The sequence below is a fragment of the Muntiacus reevesi genome, chromosome 15 (assembly GCF_963930625.1).
Source record: "Muntiacus reevesi chromosome 15, mMunRee1.1, whole genome shotgun sequence".
In the NCBI taxonomy this organism is placed as follows: domain Eukaryota; kingdom Metazoa; phylum Chordata; class Mammalia; order Artiodactyla; family Cervidae; genus Muntiacus; species Muntiacus reevesi.
The window spans coordinates 64085215-64107765 of NC_089263.1; the positions used below are offsets into that span (position 1 = coordinate 64085215).

General features: G+C 40.4%; 1 protein-coding gene across 9 annotated transcripts in view; it reads left to right on the top strand.

Annotated features, from left to right (window-relative positions):
* MARK3 (microtubule affinity regulating kinase 3) overlaps positions 1 to 22551 on the top strand; it is a 102062-nt gene that overhangs the window by 45634 nt on the left and 33877 nt on the right. For 8 of the 9 annotated variants that reach the window (XM_065905888.1, XM_065905885.1, XM_065905887.1 and 5 more), the window contains exons 4-5: positions 17146 to 17194; positions 19871 to 19936. The exons of the other annotated variant lie outside the window; for it this stretch is intronic. In XM_065905888.1, coding sequence (XP_065761960.1) covers positions 17146 to 17194; positions 19871 to 19936 — 115 coding nt within the window. The remainder of the gene's footprint in view (positions 1 to 17145; positions 17195 to 19870; positions 19937 to 22551) is intronic. 9 annotated transcript variants of the gene reach the window in all.

The window sequence follows — 22551 nt, forward strand, 5'->3', positions numbered from 1 at the left end:
TTGGGTTTTTTTTAAATACGTACCCAGTGATGGAATTGGTTGTATATAGTTCTGTTTTTAGTTTTTGAGAAGCTCCGTAGTTTTCCATAATGGCTGTACCAATTTACATTCCCATCAATAGTGTGTGAAGGTTCTCTTTTCTCCACATTCCGACCAATATTGATCTTTGTGTTGTTTTTGATAGTAACCATTCTGACAGATGTGAGATAATATTCATTGTGGTTTTGATTTGCATTTCCCTGATGGTAAGTGATATTGGGCATCTTTTCATGTGCCTTTTTGGCCATCTGCATTTCCTCTTTGGGAAAATGTCTATTCAGTTCCTCTGCCCATTTTTTAATTGAGTTGTGTTTTTTTGATGTTGTGTAATATGTGCTGTTCGTATATATTGGATATTAGTTCTTTATTGGTCATATCATCAGCAAATATTTTCTCCCATTCAGTAGGTTGCCTTTTCATTTTGTCAGTAGTTCCCTTCGCTGTGTAAAAGCTTTTAGGTTTAATTAGGTCCCATTTGTTTATTTTTGCTTTTGTTTCCTTTACTTTAGGAGAAGTTCCAAAAAATACTGCTGTGATTTATGTTAGAATGTTCTGCGTATATTTTTCTCTAGGAGGTTTATAGTATCCAGTCTTACATTTAGGTCTTTAATCCATTTTGAATTTATTTTTGTATATAGTGTTAGAGAATGTTCTAATTTCATTCTTGTACCTGTAGCTGTCCAGTTTTCCCAGCACTAGTTATCAGAGAGACTGCCTTTTCTCTGTTGTGTATTCTTCCCTTGTCTGTCACACATTGATTGACTATAAGTGTGTGGGTTTATTTTTGGGCCGGTGCGATACTGCTTTAATTGGTGTAGCTTTGTTAACAAGTCAAGGATGCCTCCAACTCTCTTCTTTCTCAAGATTGCTTTGGCTATATGAGATCTTTTGTATTTCTATGCAAGTTTTAAAATTATTTTTTCTATTCTTTGAAAAACACTATTGGTATTTTAATAAAGATTTCATTGAATCTGTAGCTTGCCTTGGTCAGTATGGACATTTTAACAATATTGTTTCCTTAGAGCACTCCATCTGAAAGCAGCGGAATACACATTCTCTTCAAATATACATAGAACATTTTCCAGAATAGATCACATGCTGGGCAACAAAACAAGCCTTGGCAAATTCAGGAAAATGTAAACCATATCAGATGTCTTTTCTGACTACAACACTGTGAGACTAGAAGTCAAGTACAAGAACAAAAAAACTACAAAAAACACAAAACACGTGGAGACTGAACAACGTGGATCGCTAAACCAGTGGGTCTCTGAAGAAATCAGGAAATAAAAGAAATACCTAGAGCCCTGACTGTTATTTACAATCCAGGGTCTGCATTCGGATCCGTGTAATGAATCACGTACAGGGTACAGACTTTTACAACAGGAAGTAGGAATATGAGCTCTAATACAGACCCTTCATCTTGTGCATTTAAAATACTGAGAATTAAAATGCATGTGTATTGTCAGATTTCAAAAGTGATAATAGAAGTGAAGGAAAATACAGCTTCAATGTTGCTGCTGCTTTAGAGGGAAAATTTCAATTTATTGCCTGACTTATTTTCACTTTGGGTAGGAGGTTTAGAGTAGATTTTGAATTAAGGATATTAGAATTTATTTTTAATTGTACCAGTGGTTCACTGTGCTATTTAGAAAAGTCACTGAAAAACCAAGTATGTTAGCACGTTATGGAGTGGGGATGTACTAATATGTCTTTTGTTACCTGCAGGTTATTGACCGGAGACATATCAGTACATTTTTAGAGAATGATAAGTTAGCATCACCGTGAGAAGTTGTTAGAGCTTAAAATTATCAGGGGTTCACTATACAACTTAACGATTGTCGTTGTCATTCACATTTTGCTCTGTTAGGTTTTTCTTTCAACCAAAGTATATATTATAAACAGGAAATTTCCCAAAATGATGCATCATGATATTTTGAGTGTAGAAGAATTTCTCAGTGAGTTTTATGCAGATACTTTCTCTGATTTTCCGAGCAACATGTATACTGGTGTCTCAGAAGATGGTAGTTCTTCAGAATATAGTTACGATTCAGACAGTGTGAATGTTATACCAACAAAAAGAAAAACCTTAGTGATTGATTCTGATCCAGAAAGTGAAAATGAAACTCATGGTGCTGGAGAATGCTCTTTTGCTTCAGCAAAAGAGTGCAGAAGATATTTCACAGAAATTAGAAGACTTATTAACAGGTGTGTCAGGTATAACTACTGAATGTAGTAACCTGCAGTGCTAGTGAAATAACAGAATTAATTTTTAACCAACCAAAATAAAATCACCAGCCATATGCATTAGTTTCTACAAAAATCCCCCAGTCAGTAATGAGTTAAAGGGGTCAGACTTGGAGCCCAGCCTGGAGAAAATCAATTTGCAAAAAAATTGAAAATAGGTTTAAAAACTAGACCTTTGGGGAAGAATCCTGGCAGTAACAGCCAGAATCACAGCCGCATGTTGCTTACTGTGTGCCAGGCACTGTTCCAAGGTCTCTGCCTGTCAGACCCTTTATCCTGGGAGTGGAGTCCCGGAGGCCCAGGAGGCCTAGCCACCCTGCTTCAGTCAGTCAGGGAGTGGCAGAGGCCCAGGTGGGGCCAGGTAGCGTGCTCCGGAGGTCAGAGTCTTAATGACCGTGGACGGTCTGCATCAGTCATTGCCTGTTGTCACAGCAGCCCTGTGACATTATTTTTATCTGTAGTTTACAAATGAGCAGTTCAAGTAATGTCACATCCTTGTCAAGTTTTCGTCTGATTTTTCAGTTCTTGCCCATCTGGTAGATATAAAACTATGTCACTGTGGTTTTAATTTGTATCTCCATGATTACTGATGCGTATTACATCTTTCATATTTGTATTGGCTTTTGTTCTGTCAGTTGCCTGTTGAAGTCTTTTGTTCAGTTTATATTGAATTCTTTTTCTTAATCATTTTAGAGATTGTATATTCTGGATACTAACATGTGACATGTAGCTTCTTCAGTTTGATGGTATATGTTTTCATTCTCTGGATGTTGTCTTTTGATAAACAGGAGAGATTCTTAATTTTAGCACACCTGAATTTATCAATCTTTTCTTTTATGGTTTGTACCTTTTATGTCTTTAACAAATTCTTCCCTGCCTGGGGCCATAAAGATAGTTTTCTCTATTGTCTTTAAGTTTTATAATCTTTAATCTACCTTGAAGTTGTGCATATTGTGAAATAGGAATCTTAATTTCATGTTTTTTTCATGTGTTACATCTTACTATCTAGGCTCTCCTTTTTTCACTGATCTGCAGTACAGTTTCCATTCATGCCTGTACACACACACGCACACACACACACACGCACTTTGTTCTTTGAAGTGTTTTTTCTGGTTCATTGCACAATTGCTATTTTAAAGACAGTTATTTTACATTTATTTTCACATTTAAAATTTTTATTTTCAATAGTAAAAGGGCAGATGATAAATAGAATCCCAAAATCCGTGACAGGTAAAATTTGAGCTAAAATTAGAAGCACAAGAGTGACAAAGGAGGCTTCCTCTCTGAGGCTGTGTGTGGCATGTTAAGTAGAGGAAGAAAGATACAGGTCTTTACATAGAGCTCCTCCACTAGCCCATATTACAGACTTGCACATTTTTAATTTAAATTATTTGGCCACACCTTGTGGCATGCGGGATAATAGTTCCCTGACCAGAGATGGAACTTGTGCCCCGTGCAGTGGAAGCAGAGAGCCTTAACCAATTGACCACCAGGGAAGTCCCACAGATTTGTGAATTTTTTTTTAAAAGGCATCCCTTTCTTAGGATACATTACTGCTATGTGCCAGGAAATAATTGTGATAACTATTAAAAACTATGATGACTGCAAGCAAAATGATTTCCTCAGGATTGGGCACTTGTGCTGCTAGCTATAAGCAGTGGTCCAGTTAATACAATTAATAAATCTAACTAAGAGATATTTCCAGGTTACATTTTCTGAACAAGCAGTAAAAACAGAAACAAAGAAAAAGTACCAATGTAAGGAACTTAAGGCACTCACAGAACTCATGGAGTCTAAGAGAAAATGCAAGTCAAAATTGCAGTGTATCTAGAAAGTTACACTGTGTATCAGAACCTATAGAATATTGCTTTTGTTGTTCATGAAAATCTGAAACCTTAAAGATATTAACAAAAAATGACAGTACATTAAATATTTAGTAAGTTAGAAGAAGGAACAGAATAAATCTCAGGAACTAAGAATAATGTAAGGAACTAATAATGGACTTCCCAGGTGGCACAGTGGTTAAGAATCCGCCTGCCAGTGCAGGAAAACACAGAGAGTCCTGAGTTTGATTCCTGGGTTGGGCTAATCCCCTGGAGAAGGAAATGGCAATCTGCTCCAGTATTCTTGCTTGGAAAATTCAATGGACATAGGAGCCTGGCAGTCTACAGTTCATGGGGTCGCAAAGAGTCAGATACAACTCAATACCTGGAGTTCACTGTGGCTCAGATCATGAAGTCCTTATTTCAAAATTCAGGCTTAAATTAAAGTAGGGGAAATCACTAGGCTATTCAGATATGACCTAAATCAAATCCCTTAAGATTATATAGTGGAGGTGACAAATAAATGCAAGGGATTAGATCTGGTAGCTAGAATGCCTGATCTTCCGTGGACTGAGGGTTGAAACATTGTATAGGAGGCGGTCACCAAAACCGTCCTTAAGAGAAAGAAATGCAAGAATGCAAAGTAATTGTGTAAGAAGGCCTTACAAATAGCTGAGAAAGGAAGAGAAGTGGAAGACATAGAAGAAAGGGAAAAATATACCCAACTGGATGCAGCGTTCCAGAGACTAGCAAGGAGAGATAAGAAGGCCTTCTTCAGTGAAGAATGCAGAAGTAGAGGAAAAGAGTAGAATGGGAAAGACTGGAGATCTCTTCAAGGAAATTGGAGGGACTTCCTTGGTGGTCCAGGGGTTAATAATCTGCCTTGCAATGCAGGGGATGTGGTTCAGTCTCTTGACTAGGGATTGAACTAAGATCCCATACGCCGTGGGGCAACTAAGTCCCTGGACCACAACTAGAGATCCCACATGCTGCAACTAAGACCCGCCACAGCCAAATAAGTAAAATATATAAAAGAAAAGAAAATTGGAGATACCAAGGAAACATTTCATGCAAGGATGGGCGCGATAAAGGACAGACGCGGTAAAGACCTAACAGAAGCAGAAGATACTAATAAGAGGTGGCAAGAATGCACAGAAATACTATAACAAAAAAAGATCTTAATTACCCGGATAACCAGGACGGCTGTCAAAATGTATCAGAAACAGGGAAGAAAGCTGTAGTTCAATCTCACAACATCTGTTCAAAAATTGGGAATTAACATATTGGCATATAGGCCATCCAGTTAAACATTAGTACATTTACCTTTGCTTGTTTCTCCCACTCACTAAATAGTAGTAAAGGAATTAAAAATGAGTGTCAAAAATAGAGAAGACTAGCAGAAAAAGAATTAAACCAGCTTTGCCAGATGGAAAACAGATGGGTGAATAGGTGCATGTGTGTGTGTCTACACATTATTGTATTTTTTTTTTTTTTTCACGTAATAGATTTCGTGTGTCATAGTGAGCTGAAACCAAGTCCCCAAAGGAAGCAGCTAGGGGCAGGAATAGGTAGGCTGGTCCAGCAAGAATCATGCTGAAGCATGCCACAGAATTCAGAAAGTTTAAGAATGAGTTCTGTTAGCTCTTTTCGTGGATGGAGGTACAAGTAGAACTGAAAACAGGATTGGCTGAAAATCTGTAATTGGATCTTATATCCACCTTAAGGCAGCCCGCCCTTCTCTCCCCCAGTAGAAATTGGGCAGCTTGTTTTCTGAAGAGGTTCCATCAAAGAGCATTAAACTTGGGGACCCCCATACTAAAAACAGGGGCCTGCTGAGTGATGAAAGTCTTTCTCCCATCTCCTTGCTTGCTTCTCAGAACTCTCTTAGCCCTTCATGTTGCATAAAAGGAGTTTGGAGGATTCTTCTCCAGGAGAATTGAGCTAAATTAAAATATAGCTAGAGGCATTTAATGTCTATCAGTGAATCTGCTTAATCTCTGCCTGGTCATCCTCTGGTCCAGCTCTTATATAACATTCTGTCCAGTGTTTTGGTACCTCTCTTAAATACGGGAGGACAGCCAAGAATCTCCAGATATTTGAGGATAACCTGAAACAAACAGGAATAAGAGAAAGAAACACTGGAACAGGAAACTGAATTACTTTAAAAACAAATACACACACACTATAATTGGTGTTTTCAAAGAGTTTAAAAAGAGGGAGACAGTGCAACAACAACCATTATATTCATGAAAGAAGAACCTGGTGCATTGAAGAAGGACTGTTGGGGAGAGGATAGTTCATGGTATTGGAAAGAAATTCAGTAAAGGGGTTAGAAAATAAAGCCAACAAAAGCTCTCAGTTCGTAGAGATGAAAATTAAGATACCATGTAAAACTGAAGTGCCTATCTAGGAGGTCTAGTTTCTGATGAAGAGGAGTTGTAAGAATAACTGGGGATAGGAGGGAAGATTATCAAAGACTAACGTGATTTCCCATAACTGTAGACCTGAATTTCCAGATTGAAAGGCTTACTGCCAATGCAGTAACGGACAGAGATCTACAATATATCTGGACTGAGTGCTAATGTACCACAGAGACTGAATCTGTGGTACATTAAAACATAAATACATCAAAATTAAAGAGAAGAAAGGGGGGGAAGGTCATAAAGAATTATCACTGTAAACTGGAAGAAAATGGATCAAAGCCTTTAAAATTCTGAGAGAACTGAATATTCATGTGTAAAAGAATGAAACTGGACCCCTGCCTTACACCACTCACAAAAATTAACTCAAAATGGATTAAGGATATAAGTGGAAGATCTGAAAACAAAGTTCATGGAACAAAGCACAGGGGTGAAACTCCTTGACACTGTTCTTAGTATTGACTTTTTATATGACACTAAAAGCACAGGCACAAAAAGTGGGTCTACAAAACTTCTGCACAGACAGAAAAAAAGCAGTCAGCAAAATGAAAATGCAGCCTGCAAAACGGAAGAAAAGGGACTTTTAAAACCCAATAGCAATGAAACCCTAAAGAATCCAAGTTAAAAAACAACAGAGGATCTGAATAGAAATTTTTCCAAAGAAGACATTCAAATAACCAACAAGTACATGAAAAGGTGTTTAACATCACTAACCATCAGGGGAATGCAAATTGAAACCACAGCGAGATATCACCTCACACCTGTTAAAATGGTTATCAAAGAGACTAGATAAGTCTGACAAGAGTGCAAAGAAATGGGGAATGTGTACTGTTGGTCGGAATCTGAACAACGACTATGGAAAACAGTGTGGAGGTTTCTCAAAAAATTAAAACTAGAGCTATCATACAACTCAGCAATCCGTTTCTGAATCTATATCCATAGGAAATACAGTTACTGTCTCGGAGAGGTATCTGACCGTCCGTGTTTGTTGCAGTGCTGCTCTCAATAGCCAAGTCAGGGCAACAGCCTAAGTGTTCATTGACAGATGAATGGATAAAAAAGGCGTGAGGGGTATTGTTATTCTATATTTCATAATTGTATATATTATATATATTATGTAATAATAGGAATATTATTCAGCTGTAAAAATGGAAATCCTGCCCTTTGTGACAACATGGATGGGCCTTAAGTGCATTATGCTGAGTTAAATCAGACAGACACTTGTTGTTCAGCCACTCAGTTGTGTCCAACTCTTTTCGACCCCATGGACTGCACCAGGCCAGGCTTTCCTGTCCTTCACCATGTCCTGGAGTTTGCGCAAACTCATGTCTATTGGGCTGGTTATGCCATCCAACCATCTCATTCTCTGTTGTTTCCTTTTCCTCCTGCTTTCGATCTTTCCCAGCATCAGGGTCTTTTCTAATGAGTTGGCCCTTTGCATCAGGTGGCCAAAGTATTGGAGCTATGATATCAATTATGTGGAATCTTAAGGAAAAAAAAAAACTGAACTCATAAAAAGAGTTCATAGTGGTTACCAGAGGTTGGGGGGCTGAGGGAAATGGGGAGCGGTTGGTCAGAGGGTACAGACTTCCAGTTGTAAGATGGGTAAGTTCCAGGTTTCTAATGTATAGCATGGGGACTGTGGTTAACAAGCATTAGGTACTTGAAAGTTGCTGTGACAATGGATCTTAATTAAATATTCTCACCATAACAACAACAAAAAAATGGTAATCTTGTGAGGTGAAGGATATGTTAATTAACTTTATTGTGGTAACTATTTCACAGTATCTGTGTGTATCAAATCATTACATTGTACTCCTTAGACTTAAACACAATGTATATTATATGTCAAGTATGTCTTTAAAAAGGGGTGTGGCACTTGCAGAGAAAACTTGACCGTTACCAACTTTTTGTTAGTAACTTTAGAGAAAACTAGAATTCTTTAACCAGCCAAGTGTCAATCAGATGTGAAGGTAGAATCAGAACATTCTGGGCCATGCAAGGTCCAGAATTGAATTTGAATTTAGACATCTGCTTACTCTTCCTCAGGAATATTGGTGGGTCTAGCAAGGGAGAATACTAACAAGTGGGAAAGCCTAGGATCCAGAACAGGAAATCCAACACAGCTGGTCTTGAGATCAGAACAGGGGCCTCCAGATTATTAATATCTTCAGAGAGGAAAAAAGAATACTTGACTAGTTGAAAGTATCTGAGAGGAGATATACAGTTCTGTTACAGAGCTTAAGGATGGACCAGTAAAGTGAGACCTATATAGAAAACCTAAGTGAACAAAATAACCAAAACAATTATTAGCTCAAAGGAAATCAAAACATTTTTGATAAATAAAAAAGAATGGAAATGCATTCCTAGTGTGACTGTAAAGAATATTTATAATGCAAACTGAATAATTTAGCCAAATATTATGGTGACTGATCAGAGGAAGGAGGGAAGGGACGTGGGGGGGGGGGGGCGTGCAGAATGTAAGAGCAGTCTTCATTGCTATTATTACCAGGTCAATAGCTAATCAAGGGGGAGAAGCTAAGAAATCAGACTAGCGGCACTTCTGCTCCAAAGTAAGGCAGCTCAGATACCTGGGGTAGAGGGCTCCTTGTTGTGAGCAAGGGTTGAGGGTGGAGCGAGATACTACATTAAACAGTTCGACTTTCAAAGCTGCATATATGTACTACTTTTATCAATAAAAATGAAACTATTTAGCCAAAACTATAATAGAACCTCATGAAGACATTGGAGAGGGAAAGCATACGTCTGTTTGGAAGGGCTTTAGGAAAGCTAAATCCACAGTGGGAAATCAAGGAAGCCATATAATCTGGCATTTTAGAAATATGTAGGTGAACAATAGATGACAGAGCTAAAGAAGCTAAAAGGATTGCTTATGAAAAACCAGCAGAGAAAGAGTCAGGATGAATTTATAGAAGTACCCAACATTGTCTGCTATGGCAGACAAAGTTCCTGTTTCCTTACTACATAAAAAGTCTTGCAAATTAAGGAGAAACAGGAGTATATAACCTGATAGAAAATAGTCAAAAGATATACTCAGGCAATTAATAGGATAGATGGTGAGTGTTCAAGTAAAAATGTTCAACATCCACATCCGAAAAGAATACATTTGTGTCTTTCACATCAGATTCATATTGTTGGCAAGATTGCGGAGAATCAGGAACTCTCTTATTGGCAATAATGTGAATTAATATATTTTTAGAGAATAATATAGTACTGACAAAATTTTAAAAGCATGTATGCCCTTTGGCTTCCATTCAGTTTCTAGGAATCTGCTCTGCCAATATAGTTTCAAAAATGTATGAGGATGTATATATACAAGGATGCTCACTGTAATAGTTCAGTAGCCAAAAGTTAGCAATAAACCTACGTGATATCAGTAAAATACTGGTTAATTACATGCAGTGCATCTATACATGGGCTTCGCTTCCCTGGTGACTCAGTGGTAAAGAATCTGCCTGCCAAGCAGGAGACTCTGGTTTGATCCCTGGGTTGGGAAGATTCCCCTGGAGAAATAAATGGCAACCCACTCCAGTGTTCTTGCCTGAGAAATCCCATGGACAGAGAAGCCTGGTAGGCAATAGTCCATGGGGCCACAAAAGACAGAGCGACTGAACAGCAGCAACACCCACACGTTTATCTCCCCCGCCTGTCGGCAGCTCTCCTGGGCAGGAGACAGGTCACCGCCTTTGCCTAGAGTCAGACAGCAGGTTTCAGTGATGCCTTTAATTGCCCTCTCCCCCTGTCAGCGTTCCTGCCCTGTTGTTCCCACGCTAGGCTGGCCTGAGGGGAGCCGGGCTGCCTTGACGCTCCCTAGGTTCTGCCTTGCTGTGCTGGCGCGCTTGTCTGCTGGTGTGTGTTTTTTTTTCTTTTTTCTTTTTTTTTTTTTTGCTGGTTTTTAAAGACATTCCCTGGAAAACTTGCTTGCCTTCCACCCTCCGGCAGCTTTGGCCCACACCATGAAAACAATAGTAAACTCTCTTTGTTAACAGTCCTCAGAATACAGCAACTTTCGGCTACCTTTTCTTTTTCAGAAAAAAACCCTTTTATCCAAAAACAAAAAAATACACACTTTATTTTCAACCTTTTTCTTAAAATTAATTGGAGAAGAGGAGATAGTTAGATATTTAGATCTAATTTAGATAATTAGATAGATAATTCAGTTGTGCTTCAGAGTTCACAGGACAGATAAAAGTATAAGAGTCAAAGTCTTTACCCATCCAGATGCCTGCCCAGAGATAGCCAGTGGCATTGGTTTCTTTGGTCCTTACAGAAATACCCTGTTTATAGAGAGGCGAAGACATGTATATTTTTTTCTTTTTCATACCAGTGCCTTTTCTTGACAGTTCCTTCTCCATGAACTCTGGCGTTTGCCAGGCTCTCTCCCTCACTGTTGGCTGAGGGTCTTTGATTTGTTCTTTTGCTCAGCAGAGGTTCTGTGATCAGTGTGGGGAGTAAGACAGAGAGACATGCTGAGAAGAAGTGGGTGATCGTCCTTCCCTCCTTCCTTCATAAAGTACCCCAGAGATGTTCCAGGGTCAGGGAGGCTGGTTTTAAGTCGAGGTTTATGACCCCACTTGTCAGTCTGAGGGAGGCATTGGATTCCGGTGTCTGGGTGTCATTCTGTCACTCCAGCTGCATTTTCTGTGTCTGTATTGTGATCCCCATCCTTTTTTCACTCTGAAATGCTTATTCATTGATGTTTCTGTCTTTCCATTTTTCAGTTAGGCAGTTGTCATTTCCTTCCAAGGATACTATCCCTATGCTGATAATTCTGCAGAATAGCCCAGATTTCTTCCTGAGCTTCAAACCAAAATACCAGCTACTGAACTTTGTTTTCACTATCGTCACTTAATTGCCTTTCACGTGGTGTGTCCTAAATCAGACTCAGCATGCCGCCCTTCCTCACTGCAGCTTGAGTCTTCTCTGTCTCACGGTGGCATCCAGATTCACAAACACGGGTGTCAGCTTCAGCTCTGCCTCGCTCTCCCTTACCCACTGAGTGTTTCTTATTTATAACCTTGGGTTTACAGTACGGCTCTCTCCTAGTAAAGAAGAGGTTGGTGATTGTATGCCTGTTCATTATTTCTAACACATAAGTTTTCATCCAGTCAGTTGCCCAGCTGACAGGCCCTCAGCCTTTGGCCTGTCTCGTACCTGTATGTCCAGAGAAGCCAGTTGGGTCATTTTTGCCATGACGACTTATGTCCCAGTTTGATGACTGTGACAGTACCTCACCCCATACCCTCTCTGATATGCTCATTTTATGCTTTTAATTTTATTTGTTTTTGGCTATGCTGGGTCTTTGTTGCTGCATGGGCGTCTCGTGGCGGTGGCTTCTCTTGTTGCAGAGCGCAGGCTCTAGGCGCCCGGGCTTCAGGAGCTGCAGCCCCTGGGCCCCAGAGCCCAGCTCAGTGGCTGTGGCACACAGGTCTGGTTGCTCTCTGGCTTGTGGGACCTTCCTGGGTGAGGGATCAAACCCACGTCTCCTGCCTTGGCAGGCAAGTTCCTCACCACGGAACCCCAGTAAAGACGCTGCTCGTTTTATTTTTAGGTCAATTGATAAAATTGTTTTTTCCCAAGGATAATTTCTGTATGTCCTCAGTCCTGGCTTTGGGGACATTTGTTTTTTCTGTGGTACTGTAGGCTTAGTGTCTCTTCAGTATTCTCATCACCCGGATCCAGGTCTTTGCCTTCAGAAATGTTTGTTCTCCTATCTGCCACTTCCTAAAGGACATAAAAATGGGAGATCTAGTGCCTGTTGATCTGAGGTGGAGCTGATGTAATAATAATAGAAATAAAGTGCATGATAAGTGTAATGTGCTTGAATCATCCTGAAACCACCACCCTGACATCCATGGAAAACTTGTCTTCCACAAAACTGGCCCCTGGTGCCAAAAAGGTTGGTGACCGCTAGTGTAGAAGATGGAGATTAGTGAAGAGAGGAGAATTCTTTCACTTGCACATTTCTGTGTTGTTTCATTTTATTTTTTACAGCTAGCATCTGCATAGGGCTGGAAAGGCATGTGGAGCAGCGCGGCGGCAGACGTTGGCGAGCTGCTTGCTCACTGCCCTTTGCAGCAGCGAGCCGTGCCGTCCTGTGAGGCCTCTCCTCAGTGCTCACGCTCTCAGCAGGTTATTTCTGCCCAAGTTTATCTTCAGTCATCAGGTGCACAGTTGATAACAATGACATCTCTGGCATGTTAATCACAAATTGTCAACTTCAAAAAACATTCTGTGCAGTACTCACCTGTTGCTCTGGAGTTTTCTGTATTGCCAACTTGTAATGTATCTATTGTTTTACTTGTACATTTCAAAGGTGGCTGTTTGGAATCATGAGATGAGTTAGGACTTTGGAGTCAGACAACTCAGACTCTGAGCTCTGGCATGTGTTAGCTGGGAAAACTTGGACTGGTTTCTTAACTTTCTCAGTCCTCCTTTCCTGTGCATTGGAGATGATCATAGTCACCTGACAGAGTTGTGAAAATTCAGTTAGATAGGATCACAGCTGTGGAGCATCTAGCGCTGAACTTCAGACACAGGTGACACTCGACAGCTGTCAGCTTCATGCCTCCTCTCCCCACCCCCTTTGATTAAGTTGGTATAGAGTTGATTCTAGTTTCTGCTTGATATGTAATTCTGACAGAGGTAAATACATAAAGTCATTTGGTGATACCCTGACACTGTCCAGCTGGGAGACCTTTGGCTACTCTATCTGCCTACGGAAAGAAACTTGTACTTTTCATCCCTATGTCTGGTTCCACTCACCTCTCCTGTGTGTTTTTACAACACATCCCTTGGTGTGGCCTCTGCTGTGTGTAACTCATTTCAGTCGCTCAGTGGTATCCGACTCTTTGCAACCCCAGGGACGGCAGCACACCAGTCTTCCCTGTCCATCACCATCTCCCGGAGCTTGCTCAAACTCATGTCCATTGAGTCGGTGATGCCATCCAACCATCTCATCCTCTGTCGTCCCTTTCTCCTCCTGCCTTCAGTCTTTCCCAGCATCAGGGTCTTTTCCAGTGAGTCAGTTCTTCACATCAGGTGTCTAAGTACTAGAGCTTCAGTTTCAGCATCAGTCCTTCCAATGAACATTCAGGACTGATTTCCTTTAGGACTGACTGGTTGGATCTCCTTGTAGTCCAAGGGACACTCAAAAGTCTTCTCCAACACCACAGTTCAAAAGCATCAATTCTTTGGCGCTTAGCTTTCTTTATAGCATGACTACAGGAAAAACCATAGCTTTGACTAGACGGATCTTTGTTGGCAAAGTAATGTGTCTGCTTTTTAGTATGCTGTCTAGGTTGGTCATACCTTTTCTTTCAGGGAGCAAGCATCTTTTAATTTCATGGCTGCAGTCACCATCTGCAGTGATTTTTGAAGTCCCAAAAAGATAAAGCCCGTCACTGTTGGCTTTGTTTCCCCATCTGTTTGCCATGAAGTGATGGGACTGGATGCCATGATCTTAGTTGTTTGAATGTTGAGTTTTAAGCCAACTTTTCCACTCTTCTCTCTCACCTTCATCAAGAGGCTCTTTAGTTCCTCTTCACTCTCTGCCATAAGGGTGATATCATATGCGTATCTGAGGTTATTGATGTTTTTCCCAGCAATCTTGACTCCAGCTTGTGTTTTATCCAGCCCAGCGTTTCGCATGATGTACTCTGCGTGTAAGTTAAATAAGCAGGATGGCAACATACAGCCTTGACTCCTTTCCCAATTTGGAACCAGTCTGTTGTTCCATGTCCGGTTCTAACTGTTGCTTCTTGACCTGCATCTGGATTGGGTTTTCAAACTTCAGTGTTTCCTCTAGTGTATTACTTACTACTACTCTCTAAAAATTACTCTAAAACTTAGCAACTTAGAACCTGTGTTATCTCAGTTTCTTTGAGTTATCTGTTTGAGGGTAACTTAGTTGGATGATTCTGACTCAGATGCTTTCAAGATATTTTGGGTAAGAGCCACAGCTGCAGGCGCCCAAAGGTTTGATTGGGGCTGGTGCATCAGCTTCTAGAAGGCCCTATCACCTGGCTTTTGTCTAGGGCCTACTGTTCCTCACCAGCCGCAGGTGTGAGTCCTCGTTTCCTTGCTGTCTGGGCCTGTCCGTTAAGGTACTTAATGTCCTTACGACATGCATGTCAGTGATCTGTGAGAGCGAGGAGGGAGTCCCAGTGCCTTTACAGCTTAGTCCCTGAAGTCCCCTCCCTATTGCTCTGCTTTCCTCTCTTCATGAAAAGCAAGTCACTAAGTGCAGTCCACACTGAAAGGGAGGAATATTAAGTTCTACCTTTTGAGAAGAGGATTGTCAAAGTATTTGTGGACCTGTTTTAAAAGCACCTCACCAGGGGTGCTGGTTGATATGTAAAATTCTTAAAGCTCATTTCAGATATAGTGATAGGTAGAACCCAGGAACCTACAGTTTGCACAGATATCCTAATGTTCTGATGCTGGTGGCTTAAAGTCCACACTTGGAAACCCACTGCTCTGCCAGATGGAGCACCTGGTCTTCTTGAAATAGTCTTCATTGGTTGCACCTCCCTGTCTTGCACAGATCACCAGCCCATTTTGAACTGCATAAATCCAGTTACCTCAGTGGTGCCTATCACCTCAGGCAGAAATAAGCTCTCTGTCCCTTAGGTCCCTGCAGGACTCTGTCTTTCTCCTGCTCTTTGGTTCTGATGTTGTAGTGCTGTGCTGCTAGTAGGATGTAAGTTGTTTTTATTTGGCCTCTTTTGCCAGCAGAACTGTGACAACCCTGTCATAGGCATTCTGCTACTCAGGATCTAAAAGCAGCGTGGTCATTAGAATGCTAAAGAGACTGGCTCAAACCACACTTCTTGGTAGTCAGTACTTTATTGCAGGCATTTATCAAACAAATGAGTTCCTGTTGTGTGCCAGGCTGGGTTTCGAGGTTCCACTGGTGACAGGAGGCAGACACACTCCCTGTAGATGAGGCGGCAAAAATGAACTGATAAACACAATGTATTATCACAATGTGAAAGACATTTTGGGAAAGAAGCGCTGTGATGTAAAACAACGGAGACCTACTTAGATAAGGTTTTCAGAGAATCTGCCTGAGACTTGAAGGATGAAAAGGAGAAAAAATTGTAAGGAAAGAAAGAGTTAGTATGTTCTGGGGGGAAATCAGAGTGCCTGGAGTTGAGGCTGAAAGTGTAAGCAGTCTGTGGTGGCCATGGTCAGGGTTTCATTCTAAACACAGTGTCCTGAGCTGAGTTAGTATGATAGCCAACTTGTCACTCTTGTAATTTAACAGTTGTAGAAATAACTGGGAGGTTCAAATTATAGGTACAAGTCCAGGTATGATGAATTGGGAAAACAAGATTTCTCTGTTTGCTTAACACAGGGAAATGAAGAAAAAGCCTAAGCCTTTAGTGGATGATCCAGTATTCTAGGTGGTGGTGATTTAGTCACTTCAGCCGTGTCCAATTCTTTGCAACCCTGTGGACTGTATAGCCTGCCAGGCTCCTGTGTCCATGGGATTTCCCAGGCAAGAATACTGCAGGGGGTTGTCATTTCCTTCTCCAGGGGAATCTTCCCAACCCAGGGATCGGACCCACGTCTTTTGTGTCTCCTATTTGGCAGGCAGATTCTTTACCACTGCACCACCTGGGAAGCCCAGTATTGTAGACAGAAAGGCTATTCATCTTGATTCCAAAAAGCTCTGAGCTGTTTGTGGGTCAGATACCGTGCCTCCATGCCTGTTAGTTGCTGATTTCATTTCTAGTTTAGACCTGGGGGACAAAGACAAGTACAGGGAAGGTCCCTGCTACCTCATCCCATAGGCAGCTGCTTCTCGTTTCCCAGACCGCTCTGCAGCCTCGCCTCCTGCAGGCTGTGATACCCCGGGTGCTAGGAGACTGGTTCTGACCACGTTCCCCATAGAGAGATAGGAGAGCCTTGGAAGACCTTTCCTCTCTTTTTCTGGTTTCCACTGGTTTGCAGGAGGGTGTCTAAGATGGCCTCTAAAATTCTATTATTATTTTATGAGATCTCATATTAGCCCAGACCATGATGCTGTGACCCGCCTCTGAATTCACAGCATGTTTGTACAGCAACAGTTTAATATTCTGCCTTATTCTGTGTGATGGCTAGGCAGTTAAATAAAACCACTTGAAGTGGTTTTATTTAAACCTTTATAGAATTACTTGGAATTATCAATCTAATACACAAGATGCAGTTCATTGGGACTGTACAAGTTTTTGTTTGCAGAATTAGAATTCCTCGATAGATACTGAATTGGACTAAGTCTAGTAACAAACTACTCCTGCTTAAATCTGATTTCTGTGTTCAAGATAGCAATATATAATTCAAAGTATAATTCACAATAGCAAAATCTCCGAGAACTCTGCTTTTTCATACGATAAAATTGACGCATTAGTATTGGAGCATTAAAATTGATGCATTTAGTATTAGAGAACAAAACTACGTCATAATTACTCTGAATTTCCATGTCTTAGATGTGGACTACTAAACATTATCAGTGAATCAGTTATCTAAGAGAAAAATTTAATTTACATTGCCACTGTGGAATATAATGTTTAATAACCTGTGTTGGGGGGATTGTGTGTGTGTTTGTTTTTTAGCTCTTCAGAGAAGTGAGAATAATGAAGATTTTAAATCATCCAAACATAGGTATTTTCTGCTTTCTTAAATACTTTTGGGTCTAAATGCATTCTTGAAACTTTTTCATAAAGCTAAACATATATTCCAGAAGTGACAGGAGATTTCTTCCCTTCTCCCATTCCAGGTACACTTTTAGAATATGTATGTGTGTGTGTGTGTGTGTGTGTGTGTGTGTGTGTATGGTTGATCATTTCTGTTAACTTTTTGAAATTGCTCAAGATAGGTTAAAAGATTAGATATTAAACATTCAAATGTAAAGCTTTAATTTAGTAGAAACATCTGGAATCAGATTGTAATTTTCTAAATTTTAATATATCAAAATGTCATAATTGTACCTAAATTTTAGATAGAGGTAATTAACAGTAAGCTAAAGTTTTCAAAGGTCTTTTTTGCTCTAGCTGTATTCCCAAGAAAATAATGGTGTGTTGAAACATATTTTTAAAAATAAAGGGAATTTCCTGTCAGTCCAGTGGTTAGGACTCCGTGCTTCCAGTGTAGGGGGCACAGGTTCGATCCCAGGTCAGAGAACTAAGATCCCACATGATGCTCAGGGCGGCCATAAAAAAAAGATACAGGGCACTTGCTGCCCAGTAGAGTTTTTTGGCATGAATTATTTCACACTGTACAGACCTGCTGTATGTGTCCTCTGTGCTTTATGCAGTGAGGTGTGTCTAAAGATGAGGGTGGGTCATGGTCCTGCCCTCATCGTAGTTGTAGGAACAAGATGAAAGCTGACCCTGTGTACACACCTCAGTGAAAATTTTTGATTCCATGCATAATGCAGATCTTTTAAAATAATACAACTGCTTTCTTATATAGTAATAGGTCCTACAATCTAAAAACATTTGAGTGAAATAGCTCATAAGACAACCAATTGTATCAGCTTGCTATCAAAATCAGTTCTAGGAAGTGGAGTGTGATAACTTTGGTGTTAGGGATATCTTATCAAGACTTCTTGAAGCACAAGAATAGAAAAATAAAATGGAACCACAGGATGGAAAAAACTTACACCCTATTTCATCTAATCTGAGCCACCATCATTTAAAAGGCATTATTGTGTTCAGGTACTATTAAGAAAATGCTACCAAGCCATTATCCCCTTATCAGTGATGTTAATTAAAATGTGAAAAAATACATATCTTAGAATCAGTGAACTGTGACATGGTTGGAGAAAATAACAAGGGATATAGTAGTGAAAAGAAAGCCTTTATATTTTATTTCAGCTGTTTGAGATTAGCTAACCAACTCTAGATTTCAAATTTCAACTTCCCACCACAAATACACTGCCAAGAACCAGCTCACTTAAACCTATTTGTTTTGTTTTTTCTTAAGTGGTACCCTGATTGAAGTTCTCTATACTTACTACTAAATGACATATCTTTGAAAATACAAATTTCTAAAATTTAAATTCCCGTTGGATTAAAATAGTTTTCCTAGAAGAGCCAATATTTGCATTGGAATTTTATATTTTAATTTATCTTTGGCTTACCAGGTCTTAGCTTCCCAACCAGGGATCAAACCCAGGCCCCCTGCAGTGAAAGCACAGACTCCTAACCCCTGGACTGCCAGGGAATTCACCCTGCCTTGGAATTACAGAATTTATTAATATGTTGATGGTTTACCAGCATATGTCTTAAATTTATTTAAATAATTTTTCTTAACAACCTGAACATACGCCATCTTAGAAATGTTGTGATAGTTTTAATTCACCAGTTTGACAAACACATCAAATACTGTGCAAGCTACTGATCTGATTTAATACTCTGTATTAAAGCATCAGAAAATAATCCATAATAGCCACAGTAGAAGAGATTAGTATTCTTCCTCACTGCTCTCCTTTTTGCTGAATTTAATTGTAACATATGTATTAACAAATTAGATACAGGAGATAGTGATTTGATAGTTTTAGGAATTAGCTTCAGTTTTATTTAAAAATTACATATTTTTGATTGATTTGCTATGGTTTTATGAGTTAGCAGCAATAGAAATATTATTTTTATCTGTAATAAGAGACTGCTATAGCAGTCACACTGACCCATTGAAAATAATTAAAAAGTTATTTTCAGGGTAGTCGGTTCTATTTTTCGGTCTCTGGCTTTAGAATAGAAACAAAGGAATCTTAGGAATTCCCTGGTGGTTAGGATGCTGCATGCTCACTGACAGGGCCCAGGGTGGATCCCCGGTCAGATCCCTGGTGAGAGAACTAAGATTCTGCATGCTGCGTGGCTCAGACAAACAAAAATAAAAAAATAAAACGTACATCGTTAAAAAGGAAGGGAATCTTTTTCTCTGAGAATTGTGATAAATTTCTTAAGCAACAAAAGTCTCAAGTGGAAGTATGTGTATCCTTAAAGCCACAATGACAGGTGAATTGAACTTGAACATACAGGAGTAGGATAGGTACAGACATGCTACAGGAGCATGAAATGAGAGCAGAAAAACCGCTGAGTGCGTCCTGAAGTCACAGTGTTTGAGAACCCAGAAATTACGTTTATGTTTATGGGACTCCATGTTTTCATAAAATCTTTTCTGCTGTTGTAATATAAAGTTTCCTAAAATCATTTTTTTAAGAGGGCCATATATTAATAGGGGAAAAGTTAACTTTTTGTAGTTAGTTTATATGTATATGGTATGTACATACAGACATTTGTTTCTTTTTCTCCTGTATCTTCTCTCCTCTCGTAGTGAAGTTATTCGAAGTCATTGAAACTGACAAAACACTCTACCTAATCATGGAGTATGCAAGTGGAGGTAAGGCATTTATAAATTGTTCTTCCGTCCCTCCCTTTTAGAAGAATATGCACCCGCACTGCCCATGTGGATAATTGATAGAGTTTTATTTAACCTTCAGAATCATAATACACTAGGATGAGAATCAGAAAGGCTGATTGCTAGCAGTTCAGTGGGTTACTGTTAAGCATTTCATTGTTCCCATCATTAATTGATTGCAGATAGTTGGATTTTTTTTATGATGTAACGTAAAGTTTACCATTTTAACCACTTCAGGTGTACAGTTCTGTGGCGTTAAGTACATTCATATTGTTAACCAATACCATCATCCATCTCCAGAACTTTTTCATTTTCCCAAAATGAAACTGTCCCTATTAAACAATAATTCCCCATCCTCCCTCCTTGCAGCCCCTGACAACCACCATTCTGCTGTCTGTATGAATTTGACTACTCTAGGGACCTCATATGAGTGGAATGATACAGTATTTGTCTTTTTTGTGACTTCCTATGTACAATGTCCTTAAGGTTTATCCATGTTGTAGCATGTGTCAAAATTTCCTTCCCTGTTAAAGCAGAGTAATATTCCACTGTTTATAGCACATTTTTTTATTCCAGTACTTGAATTTTCAAAAAGCATCAGTGTATTAGCCTACTTGAAATGAATGTATGTTGCGTGCTGGATGGGTTTATCTATCAGGTTTTTACGTCAGTGCTGCCTTTTGTTTCCCAAGGCCAGAAATGGTGGTCACAGTGTATACGATTAGATTTCCTTCAAGATTAAAGACTACTAATTATTTGCCTCTAAGGATATATAAATGTGGAAATCTTTATGAAATGAAGGTATATAGCTGTGCTCTTTTGCAGAGATTCCTATTTTACGGTCATGGCTAGGCTGTGCTAGGTTTTGGACGATGCGTGAATGTTGTGGAGGCAGAGGCTTTGTTTGTTGTTTGTGTTTGTCTTTTCCCTGCCTCTAACCCAGTGCCTGGCACAGAGCAGACTCTGAGCAAATAAGAGTTGAGTTGAATGAATGAAACTTTAAACTACTGGAGACATGTTCTGTTTAACTCCACAGTATAGATTTAATTGTTTTTGATTATAGTAGAGTTTTATTTTGTTTAACAAGCCCTTTGGTCCAGAATGTAAAACCTGAGACAGAAAGTTGAATCACAGCCTCATTGTGATGCGTTGACCACTAAATAAAAGATTGTAAATCTGTTGTGGGCAGAGCAGACACACCCCTGACACCACTTTTTCATACTTCTAATTCATTATTTGGAGAAGGAAATGGCAACCCACTCCAGTATTCTTGCCTAGAGAATCCTGTGGACAGAGGAGCCTGGTGGGCTGCTGTCCATAGGGTTGCAGAGAGTCGGACACGACTGAAGCGACTTAGCATGCATGTATGCACTGGAGAAGGAAGTGGCAGCCCACTCCAGTATTCTTGCCTGGAGAATCCCAGAGACAGCGGAGCCTGGTGGGTTGTCATCTGTGGGGTCGCGCAGAGTTGGACACGGCTGAAGCAACTTAGCAGCAGCAGCAGCAGCAATTCATTGTTAATTGTGTGCTTCGTATTTTAAATGTGTGGGTTGGGATTTCAGTTGGGATTTTCACAGTTGAGTAGTAGGAAGAGCTGAAGGTTAATTGTAGAACCATAAATCTGTATGGAGTTCCAGTGCTTTCTACTCATCTTACGGTTTGTAAACTTCTCCTTTGTGGAGTACCAGTGCTTTTTTCTCTTGCTTGATCTCCTTTGACTTTCACAGTGGGCCCATTGGTGTGGCCAGGCAGTGAGTGAGGAGATGGAGGCTAGGAAATATCCCCATGGCCATGTTGCCAGGCCTGGAGCCCCAGCCTTCCAATACCACATAGCCTCTCCTGATTGGTCAGTCAGTCATGGCTTCCTGTTTCATCTGTTTTAGGTCACAGGGTCATAGCAGGTGCTCTGTATTGGAGAAGTGTCATCCCGAAAGGGCGGGCTCTGGAAAAGACAAGCATGGAGTCCGTCTCGCCAGTGCCCCTCGCTGGCAGTGCGACCTTATAAGTTGTCTCTGAGCTCCTCAGTGGACATGGCCGCACAGTCCTGCTCCGAGGGCTCAGTGCCGCTGCTTAACGCTGCAACAGCACTGGTCAGCGGTGGCTTATTGGCTTGGCCCGTTTGTTTAAATCAGCTCAACAAAGCACCTTCTGTCTCCAAGGCAGCGGTTTATTGTTGATATGTTTGCCAGTTTGAGCAACAAAAGTTTCATTAAATTGGCTACCTACTCCTACTACTGCTAAGTCACTTCAGTCGAGTCCGACTCTGTGCGACCCCATCCCTGGGATTCTCCAGGCAAGAACACTGGAGTGGGTTGCCATTTCCTTCTCCAATGCAGAAAAGTGAAAGTGAAGTCGCTCAGTCATGTCTGACTCTTCGTGACCCCATGGACTGCAGCCTACCAGGCTCCTCCGTCCATGGGATTTTCCAGGCAAGAGTACTGGAGTGGGGTGCCATTGCCTTCTCTGACCCAGCCTCTTATTTTTCAGTTTTATAGAATCATAGAATTTTACAATTGGAAAGAATCTCGGAAAGTCATCCAGGGCAACTGCCTAGTTCTTACAGATGAACCTCTGAAAAGTTGGTCCGGTTGCCCATG